The sequence below is a fragment of the Lampetra planeri genome, chromosome 51, assembly GCF_965212315.1.
Source record: "Lampetra planeri chromosome 51, kcLamPlan1.2.h2, whole genome shotgun sequence".
NCBI classification, from domain to species: domain Eukaryota; kingdom Metazoa; phylum Chordata; class Hyperoartia; order Petromyzontiformes; family Petromyzontidae; genus Lampetra; species Lampetra planeri.
In genome coordinates, this window is record NC_136157.1 from 7,497,198 (window position 1) to 7,515,023 (window position 17,826).

The 17,826-nt window shown below is 53.1% G+C and overlaps 2 protein-coding genes across 5 annotated transcripts in view; one reads left to right on the forward strand and one right to left on the reverse strand.

Moving 5' to 3' along the window:
- LOC144734413 (hephaestin-like) overlaps window positions 1-12,648 on the forward strand; it is a 25,438-nt gene extending 12,790 nt beyond the window's left edge. For all 3 annotated transcript variants that reach the window (XM_078616588.1, XM_078616587.1, XM_078616586.1), the window contains 10 exons: window positions 288-487; window positions 1,432-1,582; window positions 2,515-2,727; window positions 3,722-3,932; window positions 4,967-5,106; window positions 5,597-5,731; window positions 6,240-6,346; window positions 7,575-7,824; window positions 8,470-8,609; window positions 9,665-12,648. In XM_078616588.1, the coding sequence (XP_078472714.1) occupies window positions 288-487; window positions 1,432-1,582; window positions 2,515-2,727; window positions 3,722-3,932; window positions 4,967-5,106; window positions 5,597-5,731; window positions 6,240-6,346; window positions 7,575-7,824; window positions 8,470-8,609; window positions 9,665-9,871 (1,754 nt within the window). In that variant the 3' untranslated portion in view covers window positions 9,872-12,648. The remainder of the gene's footprint in view (window positions 1-287; window positions 488-1,431; window positions 1,583-2,514; window positions 2,728-3,721; window positions 3,933-4,966; window positions 5,107-5,596; window positions 5,732-6,239; window positions 6,347-7,574; window positions 7,825-8,469; window positions 8,610-9,664) is intronic.
- Window positions 10,539-17,826, reverse strand: part of MFSD1 (major facilitator superfamily domain containing 1) — a 21,183-nt gene continuing 13,895 nt past the window's right edge. Inside the window, exons 16-17 of one of the 2 annotated variants that reach the window (XM_078616589.1) lie at window positions 14,136-14,247; window positions 10,539-13,617 (exon numbers count right to left, since the gene is read on the reverse strand). In XM_078616589.1, coding sequence (XP_078472715.1) covers window positions 13,558-13,617; window positions 14,136-14,247 — 172 coding nt within the window. In that variant the 3' untranslated portion in view covers window positions 10,539-13,557. Of the gene's footprint in view, window positions 13,618-14,135; window positions 14,248-14,842; window positions 17,419-17,826 lie in introns of those variants that run through there. The other variant, XM_078616590.1, reaches the window with a different exon arrangement.

Below are 17,826 nucleotides of genomic sequence, written 5' to 3' on the forward strand. Positions count from 1 at the left end.
TGAGCCAGGGGTCACGGGGTGAGCCGCTCACGAGCTGGGTTTGAGCCTTAATCTGGGGTGAGCATTCCTAGTGTCAGAATCACCATGAACACCGGATCCTAACCCCCAGTCGTGAACCCACATTGCGAACCCCGACACCCAATTGACAGACCCCACATCGTCAACCTCGAACCGTGACCCAAAATCAAGAACTCCAAATCGCGACCCCTCACGCGACCCCGGCAGCGTGACCCCCGCAGCGCGACCCGGTACCGTGCTGCCCCCCCTAACCCCGAGCGCTCGTGCAGGCGGGGAGTCAGTGGCGCCAGGCCGCCGCTTCCTGTACCGCTGGGTGGTGGGCGAGGAGTCTGGCCCGGCGGGGAACGACCCGGACTGCGTCACGTGGCTCTACTACTCGGCGGCGGACAGCGTGCGGGACACCAACTCGGGACTCGTGGGGCCCCTCGTCGTGTGCCGCCCCGGCAAGCTGGGCGCAGACGGCGCGCAGGTCGGCTCCCTGGCGTGGTGGCCCCCCACAATTGGGAGAGGGGTGGTGGGCACGACGCGGGCAATGCCGGACGAAGTGTGACGACGCTAGACGCAACGAGCAGCGACGCCATCTGCTTGCGTTCCGCTCTCCGCGTTGCCGCTCCGCGTGCCCGGCCGGGGCAGCGGTTGCGAAGCGCGTCCAAGCGTCGTCACGGGACGCCTGAAAATTTGAGCGGCGATGCCGCAGCAGATCGGTCGGTGATTGACAATATTAGTTTATTTTGGGTGAGATCGTCGTGTAGCGGATAATGCCACGTTCGACAATTGCCCTCCACCACCCGACACGGCCAGTTAAATCAAGCTGTCATGTCACGTGGGCAAATGCACCAATTGATTTGGTTTAAGCAAACCGGAATGTTGAAAGGCGAATCATTGGTTTGCCACAGATTTATACAGGCTCCCTTGAGCTTACTAGGGACCCATACACTTGTGCTTTGTTTGCTTATGCCCCCCCCAACCTCCCCCCCCCCAATTGTATTCTACATTATTGTTAATTATGATTATATTCTTTGATTCTTTCGGTAAAGTCACGTAGATAGAAAATAAAATAAAAAATAAAAAAACTCACGTCACGCAACACAAGCGGTAGGCATCATGACAACCGCTTGTGTTTTGCGATTTAAAAGTCGCGAGTTTTTTAAATTTTATTTTATATCTACGTGACTTTACCGAAAGACCTAAAGAATATGAATTCCTGCAGTCACGAAAGTTTTAAGTCAGAATTATGATGAGTCTGCTGCTTAGAGTTGTGGTCTAATGTGTGTTTACCTCCTGACCTGGACGTTTGATGCACGTGGATTCTGTCAGAAATTCGGCCATGTCCCGTGGTCTGGCATCCATCCCAGAGGGCAGTGCGGCAGCAAAATGCAAAGTTGTCCTGCCCCCCCCACCCCTCCCGTGCAGCGTGGCATCGACCACGAGTTCTCGCTGCTCTTCTCCGTGTTCGACGAGAACCTGAGCTGGTACCTGGAGCGGAACATCGCCGCTTTCGCGAGCGACCCGGCCGGCGTGAACCGGGACGACGACGACTTCCAGGAGAGCAACAAGATGCACGGTGCGGCCGCTGGACACGCACGCGATCCTCCCCCTCGGTGGCGGTGCACAACCACGTTTAACCGGTCGGTGCCACGGTGGTGAGAAGTTAACTATCTCGCCGGGTATACAGGAGGTCGTGGGTTCGATCCCGACCCTGACGCCTGCTGTGTATGTGGAGTTTGCGGTGTCTCTCTCCCCGTGGTCACGTGGCTTTTTCCCCCGGGTCCTCCGGTTTTTCTCTCCACGTGTATAATCAACATCACGCGTTCAGAGCATTTGGCTGCGATACCTTTCCACGCGATAAGCCGCTTCGTTGAGCTCTCATTTATGGCCAAGACACTTCTAACAAACATCTGCGTAGGGGAGCGGCCCTTACCTGGTGAAAATACAAATAGAACATTCGAGGAGGCAAAAACGTCCGCGCTGGGTGGGACGTGTGGCGCGGGATGGAGTGAGGACCGATTGGCGAGATGGCCGTTGGAACAGTCTCCACAAGCCCGGCCACCAAAGGGGGGAGGCCTTAAGGCCAGATGGTGGGATGCTGAATCTCTGGGTCTCTGGGTGAGTCTATCTAAGAGCAAGTGGTGGGATCTTGGGGGTCGAGTGTTGACCGTGCAGCAGCTGCGGGATCTAGCGGAGCGTGGAAACCATTGGCGGGGTCACGTTGTGCAGTCTGACGTTGCTCAGTGGCCCTCACAATTTGAGTGATTGTTATTTTGCATTGCTTAATAGCTGCCTCCACCAGTCTTTCGCTCGCTCTGTCCCATCCACAGAGGCCGTGTCTCTCTCCCTTCTCCCGTCCCACTGCCCCGTAAGTTATCTCTCATCCTCTCTTGATCTTCCTCTCCCAATGGGCCCTTTAACTCTCTCCATGCGCCCTTTGCTCTCTGTGTCTTCCTCACCCTCTCCTCTCTCTCTCTCCCTATCTCTCCTCCCCACCTGCCTCCACAGCCATCAACGGGCGCATGTACAACACCCTTCAGGGCCTCCGCATGTGCAAGGCCCAGCAGGTGTCGTGGCACCTGCTGGGCCTGGGCTCCGAGGTCGACGTCCACGCCGTCTACCTGGCGGGGAACACGATGCGCGCGTCGGGGCGCCGGCGTGACACCATCAACCTCTTCCCGCACAGCTCGCTCACGGCCACGATGAGCGCCGACAAGGCCGGTGAGCCCTCCCGGTGACCCACGCACCGGCGGCCGGTGCGTCAACTGCGCTCGGGCACAGAGCCAGATCCACGGTGGCTAGGAGATGTTAACTACCTCGCCTGGTATACAGGAGGTCGTGGGTTCAATCCCGACCCTGACGCCTGCTTGTTTATTTGGAGTTTACGGTCTCTCTCTCTCTCATCGTGGTCACGCGGATTTTTCTCCGGGTCTTCCGGTTTTCCCCTTCACATTTAGAATCAACATCACACGCTTAGTGTATTTGGCTGCTGCTATAAATTTCCACGTGGTGATGATAAGCCACTTGGTTTCTGACAGAGATGTAGCTCGGTGCCCCTTCCCTGGTGAGATAGAATAAAAATTAGTTTTATGGAGAATACCAAAGGAAATGAAGTGAATGTTGATTTTCTTTTTTGCTAGCAAAGCTTTGATGTCTCAGGACCGCCCCACACCTCTCAATGGGCTAGTTTCTCGTTCTGCCTCCGCTTGGGCCACGTCAGGGCGCATTGTTGCTGGGACCCCGAGAGCCCTGGCGGCCCACCTACGGCCCACGTGACAGGCCTCCAGCATCGCCCTGGCAGCCGCCCCCCGTCCGCTTCGGTGCCCGCCACTCGAATGCTTCCGCGCGCCGCGCAGCGTCGTACGATCCACGCGGACGCGCGAGGCGTTTCTTGCCTTGTTGCGATAGAATGGCAACGATGACCACATAGCCCTGTCCTTCATCTGCTCGCATCAACAACAACAGCAACCGCCGTTCGCCACTAAGTGGTGGTGACTTCACCACGGAGCTTGTGCCAGGCTAGTTGCACTTGAAGGCCACGTGTCGAACGCCCAGTGGCAGGAGGTCACGGGACAGACCCAGGTGGCATGGGTTGACTGAGATGACCGGCCGATGCACCACCTGTGCCCCCTACCGTGCTCGCATCTCCCCACGACTTCCCATCGTCCCCCCCCCCCCCCCCGCGTCTCTCCCCCTCTCTTCCCCCCACCCCCAGGTGACTTTGGGGTGGTGTGCAAGACGGCGGACCACCTGTCGGCGGGCATGAAGCAGCACTACCACGTGTCGCTGTGCGATGCGCGCGTGCTGCGCCCGCCGCGCCCCACGGCGACGCGCACGCACTTCGTGGCGGCCGTGGAGCTCAGCTGGGACTACTCCCCCACGCGCCACTGGGAGCTCGCGCGGCACAACACCACGCGGCAGCACAGGTGCGGCGCCACGCGCGCGGGTCTGTCGCCGCAGGTGTGTCACGGTGCCACACGCGCGGGTCTGTCGCGGCAGGTGTGTCGCGACACCGCGCAGGTGTGTAGGCAGAGGGCTGTTTGCTGTGGCAATCTTGGCAGAGAGACGGTAAGCATTGTTATCGTTATCAAGTGGGAATTCCATTTTTTTCACGAGTGGGGCCACTGGCACGTGATGAATGAGCTATCACATCATCCTGTGTCCGTGTATGTTGGCGTGCGTGCATGTGTACTTGAGTGATGTGTTCGAATGCATGCACCATCTGCTCATGTCGGTGTGTATGTACGTGCGTGTGTCCACGTGTTTGAGTACCTGGTGCGATGTGTAAACATCGCCACTGGGGAGACAAAGGCGGCGGGGCGTGGTGCCGGCCACCCACCCCCTCGTGTGCCGACCTTCATAGTCGCTGCTACTCGCTAACAGCACTTGTGTAGTGAGTCCAACTGAGTCGCAGACGTTATGTTGGGAGCAACACTATTTATTCCACGTTAACTCGTAACACAACACGAACTACACTCGGGTCTCCAATGCCCATCTCTAACCACGCTACGGCACAGCTGGACACGGTTCGCTATCCCGGCCCGGACCACGAGCTCCTTCTGGAAGGTTCCAGAGAGCTCCTTTGGACCAGTGACCGCCCCACGGCCCCCATGCACCGGTGGCCCCTCTCCAGTATCGTCCGGTCACGTGACAACAGGTCAGCTAGCGTATCACGCCCCAGAGTAACCCTGGCTGGCTGACGCTCCCTCACCGGGAGCCGGCACCGCACACTGCTCGCGGTGCCTCCGCGCTCACCAGCGCTCACCCAAGCCCCACTAGGGCCGGTGGTACTACATCCCGTAACCCGGGCTGCCCGCAATGACAACACATTACCGGCCGTGGCTTCGCAAGCCCCGGCACCAAACAGTGACAAGCACAGTCACTGCACTTGTACCAAAAGTCTCTCGAGGCTGTACGTGGGATCGTCGTCGTCGTCGTTGTCGTTGTTTGTGTGTCCCAGCCACGGAGAGACATTCCTGAGGGGCGGCACGGACCGCATTGGCTCTGCCTACAAGAAGGTGGTGTACCGCGAGTTCACGGACGACACGTTCACGCGCGAGAAGCCCCGCGGGGAACGGGAGAAGCACCTCGGCATTATGGGTAAGGCTGCCACCTTGCTGTGGCCAGGAAAGTAGCCCGAGCAGTGGGCGGGGCCACCCGAGCAGTGGGCGGGGCTAGTGACCGAGCGGGCGGGGCTAGTGACCGAGCGGGCGGGGCTAGTGACCGAGCGGGCGGGGCTAGTGACCGAGCGGGCGGGGCTAGTGACCGAGCGGGCGGGGCTAGTGACCGAGCGGGCGGGGCTAGTGACCGAGCGGGCGGGGCTAGTGACCGAGTGGGCGGGGCTAGTGACCGAGTGGGCGGGGCTAGTGACCGAGTGGGCGGGGCTAGTGACCGAGTGGGCGGGGCTAGTGACCGAGTGGGCGGGGCTAGTGACCGAGTGGGCGTAGTTGACGGATGGTGGGAGGAGCCGCCAGCTCGCGGTGTGCCCCCGTTGAGCCTCCCAGAAAGGTCATCGGCAGCGTCACGAGCGAGCACCCGCGTGGTGCCGTGGCCCCAGCCGCGCGCAGTGACGCAGCCCGCCCTGTTCCAGGCCCCATGCTGCGCGCGGAGGTGGGCGAGGCGCTGGTGGTCGTCTTCAAGAACATGGCGAGCCGTCCGTACAACATGCACGCTCACGGCGTGGACGAGGGCCTGGACAGCTGCAACATCCCCCCTGTGGCTCCCGGCGAGTGCCTCTCCTCCTCCGCACAGCGCCTCTCCTCCACGCAGCGCCTCTCATCCTCCGCACAGCGCCTCACCTCCACACAGCGCCTCTCTCTCGTCGCGATCATTTGCGTCGCGCCGCCACGCGTTGCCTTGCAGCGACCGGCTCCCGATTCTCAGTCGTCTCCGCATCGGCGCTCCGGATTTGCTACGCCTGCCGGCCAACACCAGTGACGATTTTCTGAACCGGTCCTGCGCCTCCTCTAGGTTAACCCCCCAAATGAGCCCCAACTGAGTACCTGGTGTGGTGTGTAAACTTCGCCACTGGGGGAGACAAAGGCGGTCCGGCACGGTGCTGGCCACCTACCCCCTTGTGTTCCGTGTTGGCATTCATAGGTGCTCACTAACATATCTATACAGGGATCTTTGTCTTTGTATCAGTGTGTATGTGCGTGTTTTGTCCCGTGTGTGTGTATCCGCCCATGCGTGTGTGTATGACGGCCCGTGTGTGCGTGTGGGTCCGTGTGCAGGGCGTGTGGAGAAGTACAAGTGGATGGTTCCCGAGCGATCGGGCCCAGGAAAGGGAGACCCTGACTGCCTCCTCTGGGCCTACTACTCCAACGTCAACCCCAACAAGGTCGCGTTCTGTTTGCCGCCTCCTGTCTCCCATGTTCCAGCTCGTATCCACATCATCCGTTTGTCCTTTAACCACGAGATGAAAGTTAGCCACGGAGAAACATTAAGCAGCCGAAGGTCACATCAACATTATACAAATGATCTGGTGGTGTATGTACGTCGAACTTCTTTCGCACCGTACGTAGCCGACAACGCTAAACTAACACCAAAAAGCAGTTCTGAAGAAATTAGTTTTCAATCGAGATGATTTAAAAGTGCACAGCTCCGGTGGATTCCTAATACTCTCAAAGTGGCTTCCTCGGATGATGCTGCTGCTGCATTGGCGGTGGTGCTCAAGGACAATTCGCAACAACAGCGACACGCGGCAAGTTTGTAAGGAACACTTTGAAGAAAAAATATAGCAGGCAACATTTTGGGAAATGGCCCTGTGCTATGAATAAGGGGCATCCGCCCACACCGTCGCCTGCTACGTATTTTTATTCCTTTTAGGGTGACACACAGTGTGATTGAACTTTTGTTGGGTAACGTCAAAGTCATTGTAGCTCTTAAAACATTTTCAATACGGTAAACAAATAATGTGAAGGAAGGTGACGAGATTAATCCTAGCAGCGGCTTTTGGTGAGCCGTGGAACAAAGACGGTCACCGCATCGTGCGCTTTCGGACACGCTTCTGTGGCCGTCTGGAACGCTCTTCCTTCCGATATTAGGAATCCACTGGAGCTATGCACTTTTAAGTCATCTCGATTTAAAACTAATTTCTTTGAAATTGCTTTGTGTGTTTAGTTTGTTATCCCCCGCACCTCAGATTAGCACGGTTGGCTACGTACGGTGCGAAAGAAGTTCAGCAAAGATCTCTCGCTAGCCTAAACAGATTGTTGGGGCAAGTGCATTTAGCAAGCACCTAATGAAGGCCGGAACGGCGCACGAGGAGGTGGGTGTCCAGAACCACGCGCGACCACCTTTGTCTCCCCAGTGGCGATGTTTACACACCGCACCAGGTACCCATTTGATTTGGAGTCGACCTAGGGGAGGCCCAGGGACCGATTCATGGTGTTGGCCGTGAGCGGGAATCGAACTGGGGTCGCCGGGTTCGTAGCGCAGCGCGCTGACCGCTACACCACCGCTCCCCGCAACATACGAAAGTACGCCTGGCGCGTGCCGAGCGAACGGCCGTGTTGCCATTGCACCGCGTGAATTGCGTGTGTGCGCGTGTGCGTGTGGTGGTGCAGGACCTGTACAGCGGCCTCTTCGGAAGCCTGCTCACGTGCCGGCCCGGCGTGCTGTCGGGTGGCGGCGGCGGCGGCGGCGGCAGTGACGGCGCCGCGCGGCCCCGCGGGGTGGAGCGAGAGTTTGCGCTGCTCTGGATGGTGTTCGACGAGAACGAGTCGTGGTACCTGGAGGAGAACGTGCAGCGCTGCTGCGGCGGGGCGGGCGTCATCACCTCCGACGAGGACTTCAAGGAGAGCAACAAGATGCACTGTGAGACCCGTCGCTCGCCGCGGGGGTGGGGGGCACGGGGGGGGGGGGGTGTAAAGAGGCGCCAGGTGCGAAAGAAGTTCCACATGCACACAGACAGGAGGCTGAGCCGGCAGGGAGGGTCATTGAGAAACAAGAGCCTTCATACACACCTGTACATATGTACACATACGTGCACACACCTGTACATACGTGCACACACCTGTACCTGTACATACGTGCACACACGAGCATCGGGGTGCACGTTTGTGGTCGTGGTCAGCACCGTACCATGCTCCAGTGATGTCCGTCGGTCCGAGGGTACGGTCACAGTATAGGTAGCGGTTGGCGCTACGTTGCGCTACGAACCCGGCGACACGAGTTAAATTCCCGCTCAAGGTCACCACCAGGTGATGATTATCGGAACCGGTACTTGGCCTCCCCTTAGGTCGATTCGGCCTCAAAATGAGTACCTGGCGCGGTGTGTAAACATCGCCACTGGGAAGACAAAGGTGGCCGGGCGTGGTGCTGGCCACCCACCCCCTCGTGTGCCGTGCCAGCCTTAATAGGCGCTACTCGCTAACAGCACTTGCCTCAACAGGCTGTGAAGGCTACACGGGGGACCTTTGTTGTTTGTTGTGCGCGCGTCTGTGGCTCGCCCCCACGCAGCCATCAACGGCTACGTGTACGGCAACCTGCCGGGGCTGACGATGCGCGAGGGCGAGCACGTGGCCTGGTACCTCCTGGGCATGGGCAACGAGGTGGACATCCACACGGTGCACTTCCACGGCCACCCCTTCACCGTGCAGGTAGCGGCACCGCTCGCTCGCTCGCTCCCCCACACCACGCACGCCACTAACCACAGCCGCCTCCACGCAACCGCCCGCTTCTCCCGTAGAAGACCTGCCAAGGGAGTCGTGGAACGCCCGGCCCACCCGTGGCTGGGCATCGAGGAGGCTTCCGTGCAGGGACCCTGGGCTCGCACAGCGGAAATGTGGACTCCGTCTCTCTGGGATCAGAATCGAAATCTTTATCCTGGAGAAATACGATGAGCTCTATTGAAGCTGTTTTTCTCGGATGTCCAGAAGGGGCTCATTTCTTTAGAACTGCTTTGTATTGAGGTGTTGTTGTCCTTCCCTCGCACCTTCGATTAGTGCGGTTGGCTATGTACGGTGCAAAAGAAGTTCACCGTATATACATACGAGTGAAGATAGGGTATCCCCCCCCCACCCTTGCACGATCGGGTTTTCTCCGGATGTTTCGGGAAAGTCACGTAGGTAGAAAATAAGAGATCACGACGTTTCAATCGCAACGCAAGCGAACGTCATCAGGTGACACAATCACAGCAGAGCTGCCAGGTAAACACCGCCGGGCTCGCTGACGAACACTCACATTGACATTATCATTGGCTGCTGACATTTGGGCTACGCCCATTTAAAACCGTTTCCCTTGGAAGCTAAACCCCCTTTTCCTGAAGACGACCGCTTACGTTGCGATCAAAACGTCGTATTTTTTTGTTATTTTATTTGAACCTATCTCCGTGACTTTACCGAAAGACCCAAGAATATGAATTCCTGCAGTCACGAAAGCTTCAAGTCAAGGAATTGAAATTATTAATGTAGGGCCCTGTTTGGAAGGAAAAAGTATCATGCAATTTTAAGATCACCCCCTCCAGCCACCCCGTGTGAAATGTTCTAGATCTGCCTCTGGCCAGAGACATTCGGACGATGAGATGCAATGCGAGGGGGCCACGGGACGGAAGCGGAGGGTCGATTTGGCCCACGTGTGTTCGCTAGCGGGCTCACGAGCCGCGCGCGTACTGATGCGCGCGTACTGACCCGCGGCTGTGGCGCGTCTCGAGCAGGTGGGGGGCGGAACCCACCGAGCCGACGTCATGGACCTGTTCCCGGCCACGTTCGAGACGGCGCACATGAGGCCCGGCAACCCGGGCACGTGGCTCATGCACTGCCACGTGACGGACCACATCCAGGCCGGCATGGAGGCCACCTACACCGTCCTGCCACGCGGCACCGCCCACAAGTCCAAGGCGGGGATCAAGCAGCGCCGCTGAGAGGTGGCGGTGGTTTCCAGATTTCCCCCCCCCCCCCATCCACCGCTGGTAGAATTGTGATGATTTGGAGTCACGGTTTGAATCGTGGATCGCCACCACCGGTGCCTCGCAGGGCCACTGGGAGCTGGCGGGTGCAGCAGCAGCAGCGGAAGTCTCTCCGAACTCCACCACCCCCAGCAGTAGAATTGTGATGCTTTACTTCAAGGGGTAGCGATTTAAACCAGGACCAGAATGGCCTTACGTGTTGGCAAACTTATATTTTACATTTTCATAAAAATCATACAAAATTTAAGAAAAATTACAAATGACAGACATTATGGTACCCTCAACTGGTCAAACCAACGAAAGAAATCGGTCATCTTTGTTGGCTTTGGCTCGACGCACTCTCGAGCGACAGTGTGCCGCGAGGTTGTAACGTTATCGCTCGGACACGCGGTGCTGTCCGCAGCACACCGTGCTCTGCCGTCGTACAAATACCCATACTGCCTTGCCCACCTGTGATGTCGCATCACACTTGCGTTGCCAGACATTGCCTCTACTACCACTACGCAAACCTGGACTGATCTACCATTAATTTTAAATTTTCCGTCTAACAACAACAGTGCCTTTTGTTAACGTAACGTGCACAACTCAAATACAGTACATGAGACTGAAACAAGCCCAAAGGTTATTTTGTCTAATCTCAAACTTTATTTTTCAAAAACTGTAAAACGAGAAACACACTACAGTACATCATTATTTTGAAAGATTAAAACATTGCAAACTCCAGTGCGCATACACTACCGTCACAACGTGCTGCATTACACAGTCCTCTCTGGGCACGTCCAAGGACTGCGGTTGTAAAGCCATTTGAGGCAGCGCACACTCTCCAAATGAACGGCTGCACAGTCGTGCCCTCGGTACTGGGTGCAGCTAACACCGTGTCCCGCTTAAGGCAGCGGCGCTTTCGTGGGGACAACCAAATTTCAAGGAGAATTTTTTTTGTTAAGTTGCACTTGCCAAGCTCAAACGCCGAACAGCACGCAAAGCGACGCTGTCTCTCTCTCTCGCTGTTAGTGACGCTGCCTTTGGCAACTGGTGCACAAGCACGGATAACGAAAACAAAAGCTCAACATTCGTCGATAGCACTGTGGCCTTCATTTAGACTGCTGGAAGAATCTGATGAGCTGTGAAGCTCTTTCACAGACGTCCATTAATGGCCCTTTGCAGCGCATAGGCCAGAGAGTGGAGTTGGAGACAACGCGACATGGACGTGCGCTGTCAAAGGGACCCATTGCACAACACGTCGCCTGTTGTCTACGTTGTCTATTTAGGGCCACCACCGTCACTGACGAACGGACCGAGTTTGCTTCGTCGCCCACGCTGCACGGGAAGGGGGGGGGCAGTGCAGTCCCAGCGGCGTCGGGTTGTGTGCATTCCAGAATTGTCTCGTAGCTTTCCCCCTGTGGTTTCCAATGCCGTTTTTGTCTGCCTCCCTTTTGTCTTGCTTCTATTGTGTTGCATGTAATGTAAGCAATAGAAATATAGAAGTCGTCATGGTAATGAAGGGGTTTTGTTAAAAACGAATGGACAAAATTAATTAGCCTGGTATTCCGAGGACGCGCGCTGTACTCAATTACTAATGCTTTACAACCATCGGCGAGAAAACAAACACCCATGAAATGTATGGGGGTAAAGAGGTGAATTACAAGGCTTGTAGTCGCACCGATTAGTGTTGTCATGCCGTGTCTATAAAGGTGTCCCACCCTTGCAGTGTTCGCTCCATGGCAATAAAAAACAGAGGCGTGCAACAATTCACTGCGCCCAGCCATGCGTTGAATCGTGGATTTGGGGGCGACGTTTCAAAATGTATAGAATATTCAACGTTATTATTTTCGTCTTGGCTTGCATCTTTTAACTTACACATTTTTCGTTCTCTGGTTCTGTAGAGATGTTTCAGACCCCTTGTGTAAATAAGATTAGCAAATAATTTTTTAACATCAAACAGTTATTTTAACGATGGCCACCCCACTTCTGCGCTGCTCATGGGTGTTGTTTACCATGCCTGGTGAAGTGGGGGAGCATGGACGTTGGAGCATAGTACAGTACAACGGTTTTGGCGGCAGGGACCCCTCTGCTGCCCACAACATAGCCCCCCCCCCAGCAGGCTGCAGCAGCTGTTGTAAAGATGAGTGGTTGTATAGAGGAGTGGTGGTCACCCATTCAAATGCTCTCCAGGCTCGGCTGTGCTTCGTAGGCCGAATATGCTGCTTATGTTTAGGGTAAATGGGGAAACCCAATTCACACTATGCACGAGGAATCACATTTAAAATTGTCGATTTAAATAATGCATTGTTGCATACCCAACAGCACCTATAGTGGTCGTGAGAGTTCAGAGACGGACTGACATTTTTAAATACTTTGGTGAAAAGGCCAGTGTAGGCAGCACCACAGTCGACAAAATGGCAGTTGATTGACTACGAGTGTCTACTCACAAGTGATTGAGTCAAACAAGTCTAAAGCTTAGCTTATGTACTTAAAAACTCATGACAAAGTAAACTATGCCAACGCAGCAGAAATACTTAACACACAGGCTTTCGCGACCAATATTATTATGGCTTGGAACAGCACACTGGTGTGCTGGAGAGTAAATCCACAACATTTTTTATTTTCTCTCCAACACACCCAGTGTGCTGTAGTGGTAGTAAATTGGCTGTGTGGCGTGGTGGCCGGTTTAACGTGATTTATATTTACGCGATCTAACCCAAATAAAACAACAACCCTCTTATGGACAGAAATACTTGTGTTCATTGCACTCCAGCAACAAAGAATATAATCTTTGTTGGCAACCGTGTTTGTCGTGTTGCACCAACGTTTGTAAACACACACGTCACCACACTGCAATTGCATTGAGAGACATTCAAAGCATTTAGTACTCCACTCCACGGCGGAGTAAACCTTAACTCTTCTCGATTGTCCCGTAGGCAGATTAGCAGATTATCTGGGAGTGGGGATTAACCACGCACTGTGTGGGCGCGCACTGTGTGGGCGCGCACTGTGTGGGCGCGCACTGTGTGGGCGCGCCCACAAGGTGGGCAAATTCCATGCCAACACCTCAAACATGTCGGTATATTCGCAATTAATTTAATAAGCAGCAAAAACAAAAGATATGCCAAATTGTGACCCCCCATTTCCACGTCAATTGCTTTTTTTTTTACCACTTATGTTTTGCATCCCCCGTTTTGTTTTGTTCAAGCCGTCCCTTGCCCCACCCCCATGACCCCAGAATAATCGAGAGCCGACGACAACCCCACACCCTGTGTCCATCTGATTTGCACAGCTTAACAGACCACAACTGTAAACAATTCACAAGGAAATTCAAGCTCTGAGGTGCAGTAGAATCTGGACAGAAGCACACTTCTGATACGAGCCACACTGCATGCCTCCCGTGACACTCGTGAGGGTGAAAGGTCAACGGCGATGTCCGATACAAGTTCGCTACTTCAGATATAAGCAACACCTCTCCTTGCTCCCAAGGAATTGTGCTGGTATCCAGGTTCTACTTTCACCGAAAAATGGTTACGACATTGACACGGCTGCTCCATGGTTCATGGTGAAGGTGCCACTTGAGTGCAGTGCCCGTGCATTGACCGTTGCTTTGGCGGATGGCAAGACCTGGCTGCTTGTCCCGACAGCAAGGCAGCTCCTTACTTCACCACGCTCCGACAAGCCAGGGAAGACAACTGCAGGCTGTAGTGAGCTGGAAGCTGCACGGCACACACGCGCACACAAATACAAAGATTCCCCGTATAGCCTTAACAGACTGTTGGGGCAAGTGCTGTTGGCGAGCACCTATGAAGGCCGGCACGGCACACGAGGGGGTGGGTGTCCAGCATCATGCCCGACCGCCTTTGTCTCCCCAATGTCAATGTTTACACATCACACCAGGTACTCATTTGAGGCTGAGTCGACCTAGGTGAGGCACAGGATCAGTTCGGATAATCGCCACTGGTGTTGGCCTTAGCTGGTTAAATAAAAAAGTTACGTTTTCTTTTCAGTAATTGGCGAGAAACGTTTCATTACGGGACCATGATGCCGACAAACAAGGGCTTGCTCTCCTTCAAATGGCATCACGGGATCTGTAACGTCAACTGTGATGCACCCGCAGTATTAACCGGGGCGGCCTGCCAGATTCGAATGGCGAAACTCTGAAGCGCCTTCCCGCCGGCCCATCTCATCGACCCAGACGGACGAACGCAAGGCGCCCGATGCCGTCGTCGCTCACCTGGGCACCCAGCCTGCACAGGTAACGGTTGCGCAGCGCAAATGCCGAGCGAGGACCCAGGCGTGTCAGATCCCTCTGGCTCTCACGCCGTCGGAGCTCTGCCCTCCTCGCCCTCCAGGATTGATGGGTGGGTGGGGGGATGGAAGGATAGAACACACGAGGCACATGAGTAGGGAAAGGGGTTTGAAGATTGAGGGAGGTGAAGTTAAATGTGCATCGGTAAAGCAACAGGCTTGCAAGACTAGGCAATTTGAAAAGTAATTTCTTTAGAACTGCTTTGTGGTTAGTTGTCCTTCACCCATCCCTCCGATTAGCACGGTTGGCTACGTACGGTGCGAAAGAAGTTCAACATACACATACAGACTGTTTATAAAAAAAACTAAACTTATTTTACTTTTAATTTACCAGGTAAGGCCCACTGAGCTATGTAGCTCTTTTTCAGAAGCGACGGGCCACAAATGATCGCTCAACGAAGTGGCTTATCATGTGGAAATTTATAGCAGTCAAATACTCAATAAACGTCAGGGTCGGGAATGAACCCACGCATTCCTACACACCAGGCGAGGTAGTCCACATCACAAACGCTCGACGCCGCCGCATGCTGGCGAGGGTTTTTAAGTGCGGGAGGATGTGGTTGGGGAAGTGCGTGTTGTTACCTTGGCATGTGGAGCCGGACTACGTTAGGACAAACACAGTCAACGCGATCATAGCATTCTTTTTGCCATTTATATTTCAAGTGCACGACACCCGATACAAATTCTCCCCCATCCTGAATTTCGAACGCGTTAAACGGAGCAGCACCATCCCCATTCACAATCATACGATTTAATTGTGGTACTTTTGAAATGACTAAACCTTATAAAAGTATGACAATGAAATACTTTGTATAATCTCTGACATTAAACATGGTAATTGGGTTAGTATTAAAATGTTCAAGTGACCCAAAACCCGTTCAGCTGTTAATTTTAAAATATAACAACCATGAACTCTTGCTTTCTTTTACATAATTGCACATGCAGAATAATGCCTTGTAAAGCTATTGTAAGAATCATATACATTAAAAGATAACATTTAAAACAGCAAAATGAAACAATCTTACGAGTTATGGAAATAGAAATATAAGTAACAAATCTTTATTTCTATATGTGCTTTGAACTTCTTTTTAACATTTAAAAATATTTGTCAACAAATGTAACTCCAAATTATGCTGTTGGCATCATGCTGCGTTCATGAATAATGTATTGATATTCAACGCAGAGCATTGAGTGCAACACCCCATGTCAGACAACGGCCTATGGAAGCAGACGTCACAGAACTACTTCCCAAGTGCCTTCTAGTGACCTCCGTTCCACACGAGGTGAAAGCATTTTTCCTCCCCCACATTCTGCTATGAAGTGATGTTCGCGTCACAGGACAGCCAAATTAAATGTTTTTAATTCTCACCAAACTAGAATAAAGTACGGGCGCAGATTTAATGCCATGATTTCTTTGTCAAGTCGCCGGTGCGTGAGCAGGCTGAGACCACCGTCGCTTCGCTACACAAGAGGGCCCCCCGGTTTAAATCGCCGGCGGGCAGCGACCCGCAATTTTGACAACCTGGATCTCAGTGGTGCCAGCTCAGTGGTCTGACCTCTAAACCACCTGGCGACCTTTCGTTAATGAGCAACGCGTACAACTTTGGGTGACATGTAAAACCGAAGCATGCCAACATCGAGCATTCATCGAGCGTGCGCATAATCGCCGAGCCACTGGTGTTGGCCATTAACAAATAGATTTAAGTGCAGCATTTAAAACCTATAAAGAGACCAGGCATATCGTAAATTACAATGGTAACAACGTTAAGCATCAATTTCAATTACAACAGAGCTCCCAGGATGCCCACAATTAAATGTTTAGATGCTTTATGAGTACAAATTCAATTGTAAACAGAGCAATCCAAAAATGAGACTGAATCAAGTGGCCATTCCCTTGTAATACCAATTGCGAGGTATTGCAGTTGATTCATTTGACCCAGGTTTTACAAAGTGCATCAATGCAGCATGGAAAGTGCTTGCATTTCCCTAAGTTTTCATCAGACCTGGAATCAATTACAAACGTAACGGTGAAACTTAATGAATCGCAATGACAATATCATTGTAAGGTCTGATAACAGGTGTACACGTTCAGCCCCTTTGTCAATCCACTGCCAGATGAGGGCTTCCCCACACCATGTAGGTTGTGGGGGTTATTCGACCATACTTCACCAAGCTGGTCAGTGCGGGTTGGCCATTAAGGGAAGCAGACATTGGGAGCGTACGTAGTACAGTACAATGGATTTTTACTGCACTGCCCTCTGCTGCCAACACAGCCCTGTAGCAACCTACAACACCGGTTGTATGCATGGTGGTCACTCATCGAAGCACTATCAAGGCTAAATCACGTTTAGTTTTCACGATCTGATGAGATCGGGCGCATTCCGAGCGAATCGATAAGAGATTTCTATCAACGATAGTGATGTAAATTGCAATCATAAACGCGTCCCTAAACCTGGTTTCTAAAACTTTCAAATCCCATTTTCCGCACCCAACTTCCCATCGTCTCTATCCTGGAGTGCATTCCCAGATCTCATTCCCACTTATTATGTGACAAGGAGAGGATCCTGGTTCCTCTGATTGCTGTAACGCTGAACCCACTGTGATGTCCAGCCCAAGAGAACTGCTGGATGCAGATACTTACAGAAATTGAGTTGTTCTAACACTGTGTGCCAGCGGTGTAAATAAATTCAGCAAGAGCATTAAAAGCAAGCAAAGCGCCCGACAGAACCTGCATACCCCACTACCTTTGCCGCACGAAAGCCACACAGGCATGAAAGCAAATCGATAAAAAAATTTAAGTAATGTAAATATTATATTTTTCCACGCCGATAGATTTAGTGCAATTATAAAATAAGAGCGAGCCAAGCATTGCTTTTGCTTAAATTATAAGCGCTTAGAAAAAAAGTGTTTTTGTATCTCAGTAGGATTATCTGTACAAGTAAAATAAACAAACAAAATCACAAATTTTACATCTTAAAATTGCACAAGCGGGGACCACCCCCGATCTGTCGCTACCGAAAGTAAAACGGCAGCCATGCTGATTCTACTGCAAGCGGGGGAGAAGCGCGCATCTGCCAAGCAAGATTTCTTTTTACAGAGCGTGCCAAGCCTAAAGCTGCGAAAGCCAGATTCGAGAGCGGCAGAAGTTAAAGAAGTCGTCCCAGATGCCTCTCACATATAGACGGGGCATCGCCGGATATTCCGCTCAGCTGCAAAACAGCCAGCAAGGAGATAAACGGTGTCATTTACTGCCAGGACGCATGCCGTACACAAATAGGGCATCGCACTGCATTAGTCAGCCTTCAAAAGTGGGGCTGCCACGATAAATTAAAGTCGGCATGCAATATGCGTTAGTAGACGCTCCAATATTGGAACTCGTGAGATTGAACACATTTTTTAATGGTACGTATAAGGATGCAAAAGCACCTACGTCAATATACTAGGTGCTTTAATGGTAACTCAAGTGTACCCATTTTTCTTTATTTCTAACTTAACATGGTTTGCAGACCAGTTCAGATATCACTGGTCACCGATGTTAGCCATGGGCTGGGCACCCAACTCGAGTTGCCATGTTCATAGCGCAGCGCAAGAACCAAACGCTTAATCACTTCCCATAA